The following is a 14,520-nucleotide window of genomic DNA, read 5'->3' on the forward strand; positions in this document are numbered from 1 at the left end:
GATTACTGCAATTAAAAAAAAAATGATTTAAGCAAAGCTAGAGTGATTTTTTTTTACTAGAACTTTCACTTTTTAGATTTTAGTATCTTTAAACAGAAAAGCTGCTTCAACTCCCTGAGTTTGTTTCTGATGTGTGTGTGCGCGTATATATCTATACAGATATATATACAAAAATTAAAATGGATGGATGGATGAGATGGAGTCTTGTAAGACCCCAAAGAGAATATACAATGTATGTTCAGTGCTCTCTTATTTTTAAAGAAGTCTCTATTCATTTAGTTACATATAGGTTACTAGAACAAGAAATAGCACAGGAGTACAAACAGAAAAACACCTTACTTGACAGGTAAAATGCAAGAGCTATTGTACTACAAAAATAGGCAACAAAACATATTTTATTAAAATTATTTATCCCACATTTGTGAGGAAAGAGAAAATGCAGAGATGTTTTGTGCTTTTTACATTACTAATATTAACGAACATATCTAGCACAATACACTTACGCTGGGCTTTTTCAATGAAGCTAAACATTTAAACACGAAAGTCCTGATTGACAGTCCCCTTCTTTCCCCAAAAAAACCCATGGGAGGAAGCTTTCAGGGTGGAAAACTCCATGGTGAGCCCTTGTGGAGCTTCACGTTGTTCTGCTGGGGGGAGGTAGGATTTGCTGCCCTGAGCAATAAGCCACGAGGTTTGCCAAGTAAATATGGATCCCAGGGTATCTGCAGGAGGCCAGCAGCATGTGTGTGGATGAGTGGCTCCAGCACCAGTCCCAGCAATTCCACTGAGCAGCATTACTGTCAGGGATTCACCGTAACTGCAGCTGCACCCAGGGACCCCCCCCTCAAAGGAAAATCCTCACTGCAGAGAGGGCTTCATAGAAAGCTAATACAGGCCTATGCTGTATTATCTTTTCTGGGTGAGCTGTGTGGTGCCAGAGGGTGGGGAAAACTGCATTTCCCCCACCAGGCCTGTCAACTCCTTCCCCCAACCTGCTCACACTTAGAGGGGTCTGGAAAAAGGGAACAAGATATGGCAACAATGCCAGACACTGCTGATCACCAAACCACATGGGAAGGATGATTCACATACCGACCTAGGAGGTACAGTCCTCCCACATGATTCAAGTGGGTTTGTGAAGGGAAGCATCAGGATTTTAAGTTACAGGAGCCCTTTATTTTATTTTATTTTTAAAACCCATGCATTTATTCAGAAAGACAAGGTGGGAGAGGTAATATCTTTTGTTGGACCAACTTCCGTTTATGAGAGAGAGAAGCTTTCGCGCTTACACAGAGCTCTTCAAGTCTGGGCTACAACACCACCGCCATGTATTTATTTATACAGCCTAGCAAAGGGTTAATCTACCTTCAACACTTTTATAAAATAGCAGCATTTTACAATATTAAAATCTTAATGATTTCACACAAGAGTTCTCCTTTAACACCAGAATCAAGGGGGAGGGGAATCTTTCTGGCTAGGAGTTTCTCTCAAAACCATTGAGGGCTGAGCAGGAAACTGCAGGGTTTGTCTTGCACACGTGAAAATGTGTAAGAATGGCCGAGAGAGCCAGTTATCCCTATTCCAGCCTCCTCCCATGCCAGTTTCTCTTGTTAAGGAACTGCCAGAGACCTGGCTTGTTTAATGGCAGTCTCAGCCATCCCCCTCCTTCACCATTTTCTTTCAGGAAACTGCAGTGTTTCTACTTCTTGGTGCAGTAGTAGTGGGACCATTTGCTGGCTGCCTGGCCTGAGGTTACTGACAGATGAAAGAAAGACACCAGAGCTTAAAGGGCAATAAGTGCCACTCCAAGGTCACACTACTACAGGTGTTCATGAGATCATGATAATTAGAAGGGAAACAAAGACCCCTAAAAGCCAATCTTGGCATCTAATTAAAGAAGGCACTGATTTTCATATTTTGGTATCACCTCTGAATGGCACAGACCCTGAACCTGTAAGGTACACTGCACACTGCCGACTTAAGTCAATGTTGCTTTGTGTGGACACTGTGGTGCTCCCACACAGAGCCTTTTGCAGGATCAGAACTTTATTACATTAATTACTTGGATCAAGGGGCCCCCTGATGTCAACTAGGGAGACTTTCCATTGGCTTCAGTGGGGTTTGGAGCAGACCCTTAAACATGGTTAGATTTGGGGAGGTGGGGAGTAATTTGTTAAAGGAAAAAAATATTTGCATTCACAGCAATAGTGATTAGGACAAAAGTAACAACCACTCCTTTCTTACCCTCAAACACAATCATTCCACTGTATTCATGCTAGTCTGTTATAAAAAGCTATGAACGATGTGTGATGTTTATTCACTTGGTACAGATGTTCATCCAGCAATCAGTTTTCATTCAAAGATTTGAATAATAGATATATTGGGGAAAGGGGGCTGGAGAGGGTGGATGCAAATGACCATCATAAATGTATCCCACTGTCAATGGCTCATACACCAGAGCCTGAAAGAACTAAAGGCAAAACTAAGAAGTTCCAGCTATTGGCAGTCACCACATCACAATGGAAACTGCTACACTGTAATATTCTTGAAAACTGCATTTTTTAAATAGATGATAAAAGGACAATCGTGTTAAGCTTTGGAGAAGTTTCTGTCTGTCAGTCATCTTTACAAGGTAAAACCAAGAAATGAAAAAAAAAGTAAAGTCTCAATAGACAAAATCCACTATGGTGCCACTTGGAAGGTGGACAGATTGCAGAGAGATGACTATCCACCTGGTTTCTTTGGAGTGAATAATATAATATTACATTACCTCATGCATTTCCCCTCCACTCTTAGCATTTCCTCTCCAGATGAGTGTGAAACTCAGGCACTCTGGGAAGATTCAGATGGCTAGCCAGACTCAAAGAATCAATCTTACTAAATGAGGAGAGTTTATCATCCAAGACCATGCAACACAAAGTTACATAACAACCATTCTTGTATCAAACCCCAAAGTGATTACACGTAAAAAAACCCATAACAATCTTTAAACTCGGTCTATCTATTGAATAAAAAAGAGCCAATTATGCTTCTGATGATCATGCTTACTGCTCTTACCTCCTCCTCTTCATCAGTACTGCTTAGATCTTCTGCTTTCACTTTATTATATATATCCAATATATCAGTACAACTCTGATCCCTGCAGAGCAACAGGACAAGTCAAAATACATTTCAGAACTGGTTTGGAAACCCAGAAATGCTGGCATAAGGAAACACAAAGTACTCACCCAATATAGCGAAGTAAGACATCCGTTACAATTTTGGCTGCTTTAACTATAGGACTGTCTGGCTCATTGAAAGTCCTAGCATTATGTTCGATGTATCGAACCTCCCACATCAATGCTGAGATTCTCCTGAGTGGGGGAAGGAGAGGAAAGAAAAATTTTACCTTCCTTTGGTGCCATAAAAGTTAGTTAGAAAAAGAGGTAGTCCCTGCAAACCCAGCACCAAGACACAAAGCCTCTGTTCAGATGGCCAGGATGTCTGGCCCATGCCAGATTGGCAGTAGCAGGCTCCATGGCCTATTACATGGTAAGGGAACTCACATGCCACAATCAAAGGAAAGGAATTGCCCCAGGTGGAAACAAATGCAGTGAAGGAACTTGGCTGAGTGGTCCCAATGGTAAATGTTTGTCCTCTGAGGGAAAGGAGATGGGGCTAACAAAGGTATTATTTGCTGCTGCCCCAAAATCAGCTCAAAAAGTTGAGATGCTACTAGATGAAGGCAGGAATATTGAACTGCCTCTAAGTTTGCTGCACTGCAGAGAAAGAATCAGGTGCAAGAGCAAGAAGAGGCGTTATCAAGCAAATCTGAACTGCCTCCAATATTTGCAGGATGGAAGACGCAAGGCAGATGTCTCAGATCAGGAAAGAGATCAAGATCCAGAAATCTGGTTTTGTTTTTGCAATATGACCTCCCCAGCCCCCCCCAAAAAAAATTATCAAGACCTATTCTTTGAAGATGGGGTATGGAGTCTAGTCTTATGCCATAGACCTGCTGAGGACACGGATTACAGTAAGTGACAATATTCACTGAAGTTATTTGTGGAGTTGCAGTACATTCAGCTCAGCAGATCATTCTAGTGCAGCAGTTCTCAAAGTGTGGGTTGGGACCCCAAAGGCTGGCTTAGACTTGCTGTGAACCACGACCAAAGCCCAAGGGCTGGCTCAGGCTTCAGTTCCCCCTTCCTGGGGTCATATAGTAATTTTTATTGTACAAAGGGGATCACAGTGCAATGAAGTTTGAGAACCCCGGTTCTAGTGGGATACATGATAAAATACACAGGAATTTAAACGAGGTACAAATCAAACTGACCTATAAAATCTGTTTTCAAGTCTCCTCCTGATTGTGGTGAGGTCAGTTGGGTAAGCAACTACAGTGCAATACATGGGATAGGCACTAAGGTCCACTGGAACAGCAAAGGGGTTAGAAATATCTAAAAATAAAAAGATCAGAATCAGTTAGACTCCACAGATGACAGCCCTGGCTGTATGATAACAGAATTAGATCCCTTATAAAAAGAAAAATCCAGCAATCATTGGCCCAATGATAAATATATCTACAGTCATGTTGCTCAGTGAGCCATTCTGAATGCCCACGGGATGAAAATGAATTTCCCCTTGCATGAACTACTAGATTTAAAAATGCATTTTTAGTTTAAAAACTGCATTTGAGATTTCAGTGCCAGTAGCTGTTGCTGAAAACTGCCATCTCATACAAACCCTGAAGTAGGGATGTCCAACATCAGAAATTGTAAACCTGATTCCTTCCTTGTTTAACAACATTTAAATAAAATAGTTTTGTACCAAGACTCGTTAAAACTAATTATATTTTGTTCATTAGGGACTCAGTCTAGTTTGCTTGCTATCATTACACATGAACTGGAGCAGGATCAAACCCTATAAAGATGAAAGCGTGCCTGCAAAGTGTACCTAGAGGAATAAGAGGCTATTTCCAATGGTTTTTTGTTAAGTAAATTTCCCCCCCCAAAGAGTCATTTGGCATCACGCTGATTTTCTTGATGCTCCTGTAATTTATTTCATGCCCAACATACCAAGGGTCAGAAGATAATCAATCCCCCTAATAACTCGTTCACATTCTTCATCTCTGGAATGGGCCCCCCATTCTCCTTCTTGGGGTTTATACAGCAGAGATGTCAGTTCCTCTGGGGACACAGGAACTCCAGCACCAACCTCGTCTGGATAAGCAGCTAAAAGAAATGTGAAGAATTTCAAAAATAGTGAGCCATTAATGCCATGCCAGTATAATCGTACTGACATGGAAATTATAATGAATTCAAAAGCATATTTACTTCCTTCTGGAACTGGTTCCATGTCCCATGGACTCATCTTTTCTCTTTCATTGTTGTCCCAGCTATTTAAAACAAATGAAAACTATATTACTTACATGCAAATATTTGATTTTTACCTATTTTCATTGATGCATGTAGAGTGTAAAATTTCTTCCAAAAGAGACTTGAAATAAAGTGGCAGTGTGATCTTCCCAGAAGTATATTAGAGATGGGCCAAAGTCACAAGTGGATCTCAGCTTCCCTTCTGATTGGGGGTATTTAGACCCAGGGTTTTTCTTCAAGCCCATCTCTAATACACAGAGTACTGGTCAAATCTCAGCAATGTATCTGCCTTAGCAATGACAACAATTAATAAAACCCAATGTTTGGATAGGGGTCGGGGTGGTCAGAGGGCAGGGAACAGGGGGGGTTGAATGGGGGCAGGGATCCTGGGGGGCAGTTAGGATGGGGGGGTTGGATGGGGCAGCAGAGGGCAGTCAAGGGCAGGGGTTCCGGGGGCGGTCAGGGAACAGGGAGAAGGGGTGGTTGGATGGGGTAGGGGCCCGGGGGGGGGGGGGGGGCAGTCAGGAAGGAAGGGAGGGGTTGGATGGGGCAGTCAGGGGCAGGGGTCCCAGGGGTGGTCAGGGGACAGAGAGCGGGGTGGGGTGGATGGGGCAGGAGTCTGGGGGGTGGAGGAGGGCGTGTCAGGGGGCGAGAAGAAGAAGGGGTCGGATAGGGGGTGGGGCTGGGCCACACCTCGCTGTTTGAGGAGGCACAGCCTCCCCTAACTGGCCCTCCATACAATTTCTGAAACCTGATGCGGCCCTCAGGCCAAAACGTTTGCCTGCCCCTGCACTAGAAGGATCCAACAGAACCAGGCCAATGGGCAGCACAACGTTAAATGAAATTCAGTGTTGACAAATGCAAGGTAATGCACATTGAAAGACAAATCTGAACTATTTACACACATTGCTGGGTTTCAAATTAACTGTAACTATTCAGGTGAAAAGCCGGAGTTGTCACAGAATTCAACAATGTGTATGAATAGTTCAAATTATTATTTTCAATATTAATTATATTACATCTTTAAACACTGAAATGCATCTGCTGCATGTGCAGCAAACAAAACATTACGCATAAATGAATGGAATAGACAATAATACTGTCAGTATTATCATGCCATAATACAAATCAATAGTATGCCCTCACCTGGAATATTGGCTCAGTTCTGGTCGCCCCATCTCAAAAGAGATAACAGAAAAAGAAGGGGTCCAGAGACAGGTGATGAAAATTATTAGATACAGGGAAAGACTTCCATATGAGAAGCAATTACAAAGACTGGGACTTGTTAGAAAGGAGACTAATAAAAAGGAGACATAGATGTATACAAAATAACGAATGGTATACAGGAGGAATCAGGTGTTCCTATTTACCCTTATAATAAAGCTAAGGGACAGTCAATGAAATTGAAAGGCAAAGTTAAAAACTAGTAAAAAGAAACTTTTAAAAAAACAACATAATTCAACTGTGGAACTCACTGTCACATGATCAGTGAGGCTAAAGCTGAGTAGGATTCAGAAAGGGAATTCTACATTTTTGTAGACAATGAGAACGTCACGGTTACATTAGATAGGATTAATTTCTTAAAAACATTTAAAGCCTCATGCTCCAGCGCATAAAAGACAACCATTGGCCAGAGTAAGAATGAAACCTTCCCTATGAGCAGGTTATTTCATAACTCCCACTACATGGTTTCTTGCACCTTCTTCTGAAGCATTTGGTGCCAGTGTCAGAAATAGGATACTGGATGACAAAGACTACAGTCTGATCTGGTAAGGCAATTCCAATGTAACAAGAACCAGGAACTCAGTGTAGTTGTCTGGGGCTCTAATTCATATCAAATTGTGATTTTAGTGCAAAATTATGGTTTTAGGAGTAGGTAGGTCAGAAAGAAAGGTGGGCTGTTTATTCATCTAAATTTTTTTCCTTGATGCACACATGTAAATTACATATAAATACGCAGAGGAGAAAAGACCCATAAATGCTTAGATATATCGGATTTGCTGCAACTATAGTAATCCTTACTGAACACTGTAGCACTGGAAGGAACTATCAGGATATTCTGCCTGGAAAGGCTGCTGACTCTCCACCGTTCCAAACCACCAAGCATCATCTATTATACTGCGAAACCTATCCCCTGTAATTAAAAAAAAAAAATTTGTTTAAGTTATTTAGCAATGGAGTAATGCAGATTATAATGTATCCATTTCTTATGTAACAGCTAAAACACCTTACTTATATAATAAAGTAAATAATTGACAGGAGTCTGTATGTCTACCCCCTTCATCACAGCAGCATACAGGGGCTAAAAAAGACCAAAGGAGAGCATCTTTACATTTCTGGAGATTGACAGCAGATTTCCCCTACCCTCAGACCACAACCTAGCCATAGATTCTTTTGGTCATTATGGACCAATTGACTTTCTCCTCCAATATTATAACATTTCTCTTCCTCTCCTACTACTGCTGCTGTGTTAGTCACCTTGCTGCTGAAAGCACAGCTTCCAATGGTGCCATAAAGATTCCATCATTATCATATAGTAGAACAGGGATCGGCAACCTTTGGCATGTGGCCCACCAGGGTAAGCCCCCTGGGGAGGCCAGGCCAGTTTGTTTACCTGCCGCGTCCGCAGGTTTGGCTGATCGCAGCTCCCACTTGCCACGGTTCGCCGTCCCAGGCCAATGGGGGCTGCGGGAAGCGGCGGCCAGCATATCCCTCAGCCCACACCGCTTCCCACAGCCCCCATTGGCCTGGAGCGGCGAACCACGGCCAACGGGAGCTGCGATCGGCCGAACATGCGTACGCAGCAGGTGAACAAACCATCTCAGCCTGCCGGGAGCTTACCCTGGCGGGCCGCGTGCAAAAGGCTGCCGATCCCTGTAGTAGAAGTTAGACAATCAGTGTAATTTACATAATTTGAAACTGATCAAGTACCTGATCTTACCAGTACACCGGCCTCCACTAACTTGGTGAAGGTGGATCACAAATACAGATTGTCTCTCTGAAAGTCACAACTGTATTCTGTGTGGGTATTTATATGGCTCCTATCACCAGCATATCTGAGCATTCTGGCTTTAAAACATACCAGTCATGATCAGAAATTATTAATACGCAAATTTTAGAAGTGACAAACCATAATTTTTTTAAGTAAGTTTAAATGCTAGAAAATAAAACATAAGGTGTTTACATCAAAAGGTGTGTTAGAATGCTCTCAAAGAGAAGACTGCATTTGAAAAATAACCAGTACATTTAAAAGTGAACAACCAATGACTTACAAGTGCCTCTTTCATTAAAGCTGGACAAATATTTACATTTTAGATTTAGAATAAAGACAATGAATTGCATCCTGTCTAATATTGTTTGTATTCAGCATGCCAAACACAAGGATGTGGTAAAACGGTACTTACCTATCTGCCAGTTCCTTTCTTTGGCTTCATTATAAAACTGATGCAGCACAAGGAAATCAATAACATCTGGCATATCATGATACCTATGAATAACAGAAAACAATATTACTTCTAAACAAGATACTGCTTCCACAGTAATTGTTCTCGTGGAATCCCATAGGCAATCTTTTTAGTCTTCAAATACTATTTCATGTTCATTGCAGCAATGACAAGTACTTACATGAAGCCTTCAACTGCAAGGAGATCAGAAAAAAGGGATTCTAGACCATTTGTAAGAATATTTGGTTTTTTTGGAGAAATGATTTAGTCAGTAACTCACTTAATGGAAAAAGAGTCTCCTGTCATTTTGCCTGAGATTGGATCTAGAAATGCAAGCTTCAAGCAGCAGAGTGTAGGAGGTCCGACTTCATATTTAATTCCTACAGTCTTCACGAGTTCTTGTTCCTAATTATCAAAACACAGTGTGGGTCAATGTTTATGATTTAAAAGTAGCGTACTCATGTTTAAACTCACTCGTATATATGTACCAAGAAAGATATGTATTTATAGATTACTTCTTCCTTCCAGCCTAGATCCTTCTATCAGTCATATGCTTCATCACTAAAAATCCAAGAGCATAATGGTCTCTCTAACAAAGAAGGATGAGAGGGTACACGGTACTCCTCCCCCATAACATATTCCACAAGGCTGGTCATAATTTGGTTAACTGCACTGGAAAGTGTATTGGGGATAGTGCATTTGTTCTCCAGAAGCAGTAGTGGCCCCAGGTGGACATCTCTGGCCAAGGCCACAACCTCAAACCTTTGCACATCAGGAGGCAGCACTAGGAGAAGCAAAGTATGGTCTTTTTAAAAAGAAGATTTAGCATGAGCTAAATGAAAGCCTCTGGAAGTGCTAGGACTTGAGAGGCAATACCTGGAGGCATTATGCCTCTCTAAGGCTACGTCTGCACTTGGGAATAGGGGTGTGAGTCCCACCTCACAGAGACATGCTCGTGCTAGCTTTCATCCAATGGGCATGTCAAAACCAGAAATGTAGTTGTGGCAGCACAGGCAGCGGCGAATGGTGGCACACGCTAACCACTCCCGAGCACAAACCCACCTGGATCCCATGGGTATGTTCTTGGGATTGCTAGCTCATACCACCACAGGTACAATATTATTGTTAGTGCACTAGCTCAATGATAACCAGCACAAGTATGTCTACTTGAGCTAGGAATCACACCCTAGTTCCAAGTGTGGATGTAACTTAAGGGGAGTAGTTCTTTCCCATCCCCTTCAAACTGAAGACATCTTTGAAGACTCATCTTTGGCCCCAAACAGCCACCACTGATGATATATAGTTGGGACCCCTATTTGTTACTCTCAGGTTCTGAAACAATGAGCAGTATCTGTATGCTCATTCATTCTAAGAATGCTGAAGTGACTATATTAACAACTTGAGAGTTGCTAGTTCTACATGAGATCGAATGCAAGAGAAGGTAATACACCTCTACCTCGATATAACGCTGTCCTCGGGAGCCAAAAAATCTTACCGCGTCATAGGTGAAACTGCATTATATCGTACTTGCTTTGATCCACCGGAGTGCGCAGCCCCCCCCCCCCCCCCCCGAGCACTGCTTTACCGCGTTATATCAGAATTTGTGTTATATTGGGTTGCATTATATCGAGGTAGAGGTGTATTTCAAATTAGAGTTGTCTAACTTTTGTTAGTGAAGAATACCATTCCAGGTAAACATCTTCCTTCAACTTGAATCTCCTACTGAGTTCCCACCATCAGTGACTGATTGATTGGTGTATGTCATAAAAAAATCTTTAAAGTTTGGTTTGCAAAGCAACATTTTTAAACAGCATTTTTCTTTTATTTGTTCACATTTGACTTTAATGCAGAAGTTAATGACATGATTCACAGATCGTGGAAGTATTTTTTTTTTTTGTTAAGTTGACTTACCCTGAGTTCCATTTTGTTCCATGGTTGTTTTTGCATGTTAACATTGTAAATTTTTGCCTTCCTTACTGCCCGCACATAAGCCTCATGGCCTTGCCTAAAATATATAATCTTAAAGAAAAGAAAAGAGAATGTGTAGATTTCATTTTATTCATACAGTTGATCCATAGGGTTATTTTCTTTTTTCTTTTTCTTTACTATATATATACTATATATGTGTGTGTGTATATGTAATATACACACACACACATATATATATATATATATATATATATATATATATATATATGTATATACATACATATATATACATACATACATACATACACACACACACACTCAAGGATCATCCCTCTTAAATTCTATAGGATATTTCCATAAGGATTATTTTCTTGGAAAACACTCTTATTCCTCCTTCTGAGCAGCAGGATATTTATATCTAGGCATCTGAAGCATCGTTATTGGCCCTAGTTAAGGCAATTTCATCTGCTGTCAGTGAGAACACGCACAACATTACCTCGTCTCCCATTTGTGGGACAAAGGGTGAACGACGTGGTATGGTATCCAAGATCCACTGGGGTGCAAACCATTCTTCACTGGGTTCACCTTCCATCGAAAGTAATCCACTTGGTTTCTTAAACAAATTACATTATTTTTAGGGAACAAGCTGTAATTACTACTGGCAAGGCATATGAACAAGTCATTATGTAGAACAAAGCTGATTAAATATTATGAGCAAAGCAAATCCTGAAATGCCAAGTCTCCAAGAAGATCAAGTGATCACCCATCATCAGCAATATAATGGCAGACTAAGGAAAGAATTCATTTCTTAAGATATATATAACAGGCCTAACAGCATGCTAAACATCTGCCTCAACAAAAACCAAAACATTCTTCAAGAGAAGCGTATAATAAAAAAAATTAAAATATGGAACTAACATAAATCCTTTAATGTCGCAGCCCTTCCACTAACCCTTTGTAGTTCTGTCTATTTGGGACATAATTCAAAGTCAATAGGCTCACTTCAAGTGTGAATCTGACCCTTTACATTTGCCCTTTGAGATGAAGTTATACAAAATGAAAGATGTAGGGGGGTGCTAATCACTTGTTTTTTTCCTTTTCCATCCTCTCCACCCCAATATATACATAGAAGTAAAACAGACAGCTGAAAAATTTGAAAACCTAAGGACTAACTCCTCAGCTGTTCCAGAGCATGGCTTGGCACAGCTGAGATGAGACAAAAGTGGCTCCAAGTCACCTTTGAGGCAAAGAACCTCAGGCTGGCTAGGAGCTGAACTGGCCCCTGGTGCAAGTTTATTAATGGCTGCTCTGACATACTTCTCGTTTGTGGTGACTCCAAGGGATGTTGCACCAGTGGCGACTGCTGGAGCACAAGTGAGTTCTGGTCCTACCTCTCCAATCCTCAAAACACTACATCCCTCCTCCAATGCATAGAGCCTACTATGTTGGCTTTGCACTAGCCAAGGAAATCCTCAGACAAAAGAGGACCTTCATGTGGGCCTGGTTCTGGCCACACTTATTCAGAAAACACAAAATAACTTGGTCTGTAGCGAGTAAATATAAAGGTCTCTCTCACTAACCTAGCTCTTATAAAAATCTGTTCTTTTCAGCGTCCTAATTACAAATCACTAAAATATCAAAATTACCACTACACAACAATAGCATAACAAAGTTACACATCCAGAATCCTATTCTGTTCTACTTTAAGGTGAACTGTGACTACTGCATTATTATTAAGCTAACCTTTTTTCTAGTCTGTTTGGGTTTCCTTCGTTTCTCTTCCAACCCTTTAGCTTCCTTCATGTTTTCATCTTCAGAGCTGCTACAGATCTTCCGAGTCGCCTGTCTGGTTTGTCTCTTTGGAGGCTGGAGATTAATTCCAGCATCTGCTGTCCAGTCAGAATATTCGCTTGAAGAATCACTGTAAAGATTACAAAGTACAAAGCTAAGTAACAAGGTATCAAGAAAACCATAACTCTGACTTTCACACAATACAGTCCTAAGCCTCATCCTACAAGCTGCTCCATGCGGGAGGGTTCCTGTGGCTGAGAGGACAGCTGGCAGGATTAGAACTATATTCACATGAAGTCTATAGAAAGCCTAAATCGTGCATAATTTAGACATTTCAGCATACTATTTCAGTTGCAAATTCATATACAGTCCAGCATTATATTTAATATTTGCATCATAGTAATGATTCCACTCATTCACAAAAGGCTGTAGGGACATATTTTATTGCCCTCGTGGTTTCACATCAATTCTTAATGGATTTATTACTGGAATTTGCCAAAGTTTTAGGCTATAGTAGTGGAGTCTTTAAATGTATACTGCTGACTTCCATAACATCACAGTAACCGACATACACTTTCTGATTTAATATTAGCTCTCGTCCCTCCAAACACAGAAGCACTGTATTTTTTAAAAAATTCTAAAAATTATGCACGAAGGTATTTTGATAAAATTCATTAGAGAGCAGAACAGATTTGGCCACTTTAGCATAATGCAGTCATCCCATGTCAATACTATTACTTCATTAGTCAAATAATCAACTAACATTTGTGTTTTCGGTAGCTGACTCACACATATGAAAACGCTTCATTTTGCAGATCTACTTCATACTAGCTCCTAATCTTGCACAGAGAATACAAAAAACTGTATAGCGGATAAGAAAAAAAAAAAAAGAAGAAAGTCTTCGGTCTAAAAAACATTTGAAAGTTAGGTATATATATGGAAGGGACCTTGAAAGGTCATCGAATCCAGCCCCCTGCCTTCACTAGCAGGACCAAGTACTGATTTTTGCCCCCGATCCCTAAGTGGCCCCCTCAAGGATTAAACTCACAACCCTGGGTTTAGCAGGCCAATGCTCAAACCCCTGAGCTATCCCTCCTCCCACCTAAGTACAGGTCTTTCACACTGCCTTAACAAAAGGTAAGTGCTTTTGTAAAAACCTTGGTCAGTTTCACTATGATACTTCCTAGTTAAAGAGAGACAAACATTCTGTCCAAGGTGATGGAGCATGTGAACGTCAATGGTGAGCAGTGCAGAGCACAAAAATCTACTAAACAAGGTGTGATTCTCCTCCTTACCTTAATCTCTCACAGGAGTAACAGATTTACTTATTTTATAGTGAAATAAGTCCTAGATACTCTTTTCCATATTGTAGTCATGGCTCCAGAAATACCAGCCGTCGCGGTATGGCTTTCTAAGACTACATAATCACAAGGCAAAGAAGAAATATTTAGGAGGACAGGAAAAGCTACCTGGAACTGCTTTCACTTTGCCACACAGCTACAGCATCGTCCACAGAGGCATCACTTGTGCCAACTGTTTCATCTTCCTGCATTAAAAACAAAAGAATCATGTTGTTATTCCTGCTGCCACATTTTCACTAAAATATTTTCTCTTTCACATTATATATGCAGTAGTACACCAGAGTTATGAACTGACCAGTCGACCACACACCTCATTTGGAACAGGAAATATGCAATCAGGCAGCAGCAGAGACAAAGAAAATAAAAACACCACAAATACAGTACACCTCTACCCCGATATAACACTGTCCTTGGGAGCCAAAAAAATCTTACTGCGTTATAGGTGAAACCATGTTATAGGTGAACTTGCTTTGATCCGCCGGAGTGCGCAGCCCAGCCCCGCCCCGCCCTCCTTCCCCCCCCCCAAGCGCTGCTTTACCGCGTTATATCCGAATTCGTGTTATATCGGGGTAGAGGTATACAGTACTATGTTAAACACAAACTACTAAAAGAGGGAAAGTATAAAAAAAGATTTGAGAGTAA

At 41.0% G+C, this 14,520-nt stretch overlaps 1 protein-coding gene across 2 annotated transcripts in view; it reads right to left on the minus strand.

Annotated features, from left to right (window-relative positions):
• Nucleotides 1–14,520, minus strand: part of BRWD3 (bromodomain and WD repeat domain containing 3) — a 93,860-nt gene that overhangs the window by 16,266 nt on the left and 63,074 nt on the right. For both annotated transcript variants that reach the window (XM_054039359.1, XM_054039360.1), the window contains exons 22-33: nt 13,987–14,063; nt 12,470–12,647; nt 11,223–11,339; nt 10,709–10,816; nt 9,078–9,202; nt 8,759–8,841; nt 7,377–7,488; nt 5,313–5,374; nt 5,055–5,210; nt 4,316–4,436; nt 3,228–3,353; nt 3,058–3,139 (exon numbers count right to left, since the gene is read on the minus strand). In XM_054039359.1, coding sequence (XP_053895334.1) covers nt 3,058–3,139; nt 3,228–3,353; nt 4,316–4,436; nt 5,055–5,210; nt 5,313–5,374; nt 7,377–7,488; nt 8,759–8,841; nt 9,078–9,202; nt 10,709–10,816; nt 11,223–11,339; nt 12,470–12,647; nt 13,987–14,063 — 1,347 coding nt within the window. The remainder of the gene's footprint in view (nt 1–3,057; nt 3,140–3,227; nt 3,354–4,315; nt 4,437–5,054; nt 5,211–5,312; nt 5,375–7,376; nt 7,489–8,758; nt 8,842–9,077; nt 9,203–10,708; nt 10,817–11,222; nt 11,340–12,469; nt 12,648–13,986; nt 14,064–14,520) is intronic.

The sequence above is a fragment of the Malaclemys terrapin genome, chromosome 9, assembly GCF_027887155.1.
Source record: "Malaclemys terrapin pileata isolate rMalTer1 chromosome 9, rMalTer1.hap1, whole genome shotgun sequence".
Classification (NCBI taxonomy): domain Eukaryota; kingdom Metazoa; phylum Chordata; order Testudines; family Emydidae; genus Malaclemys; species Malaclemys terrapin.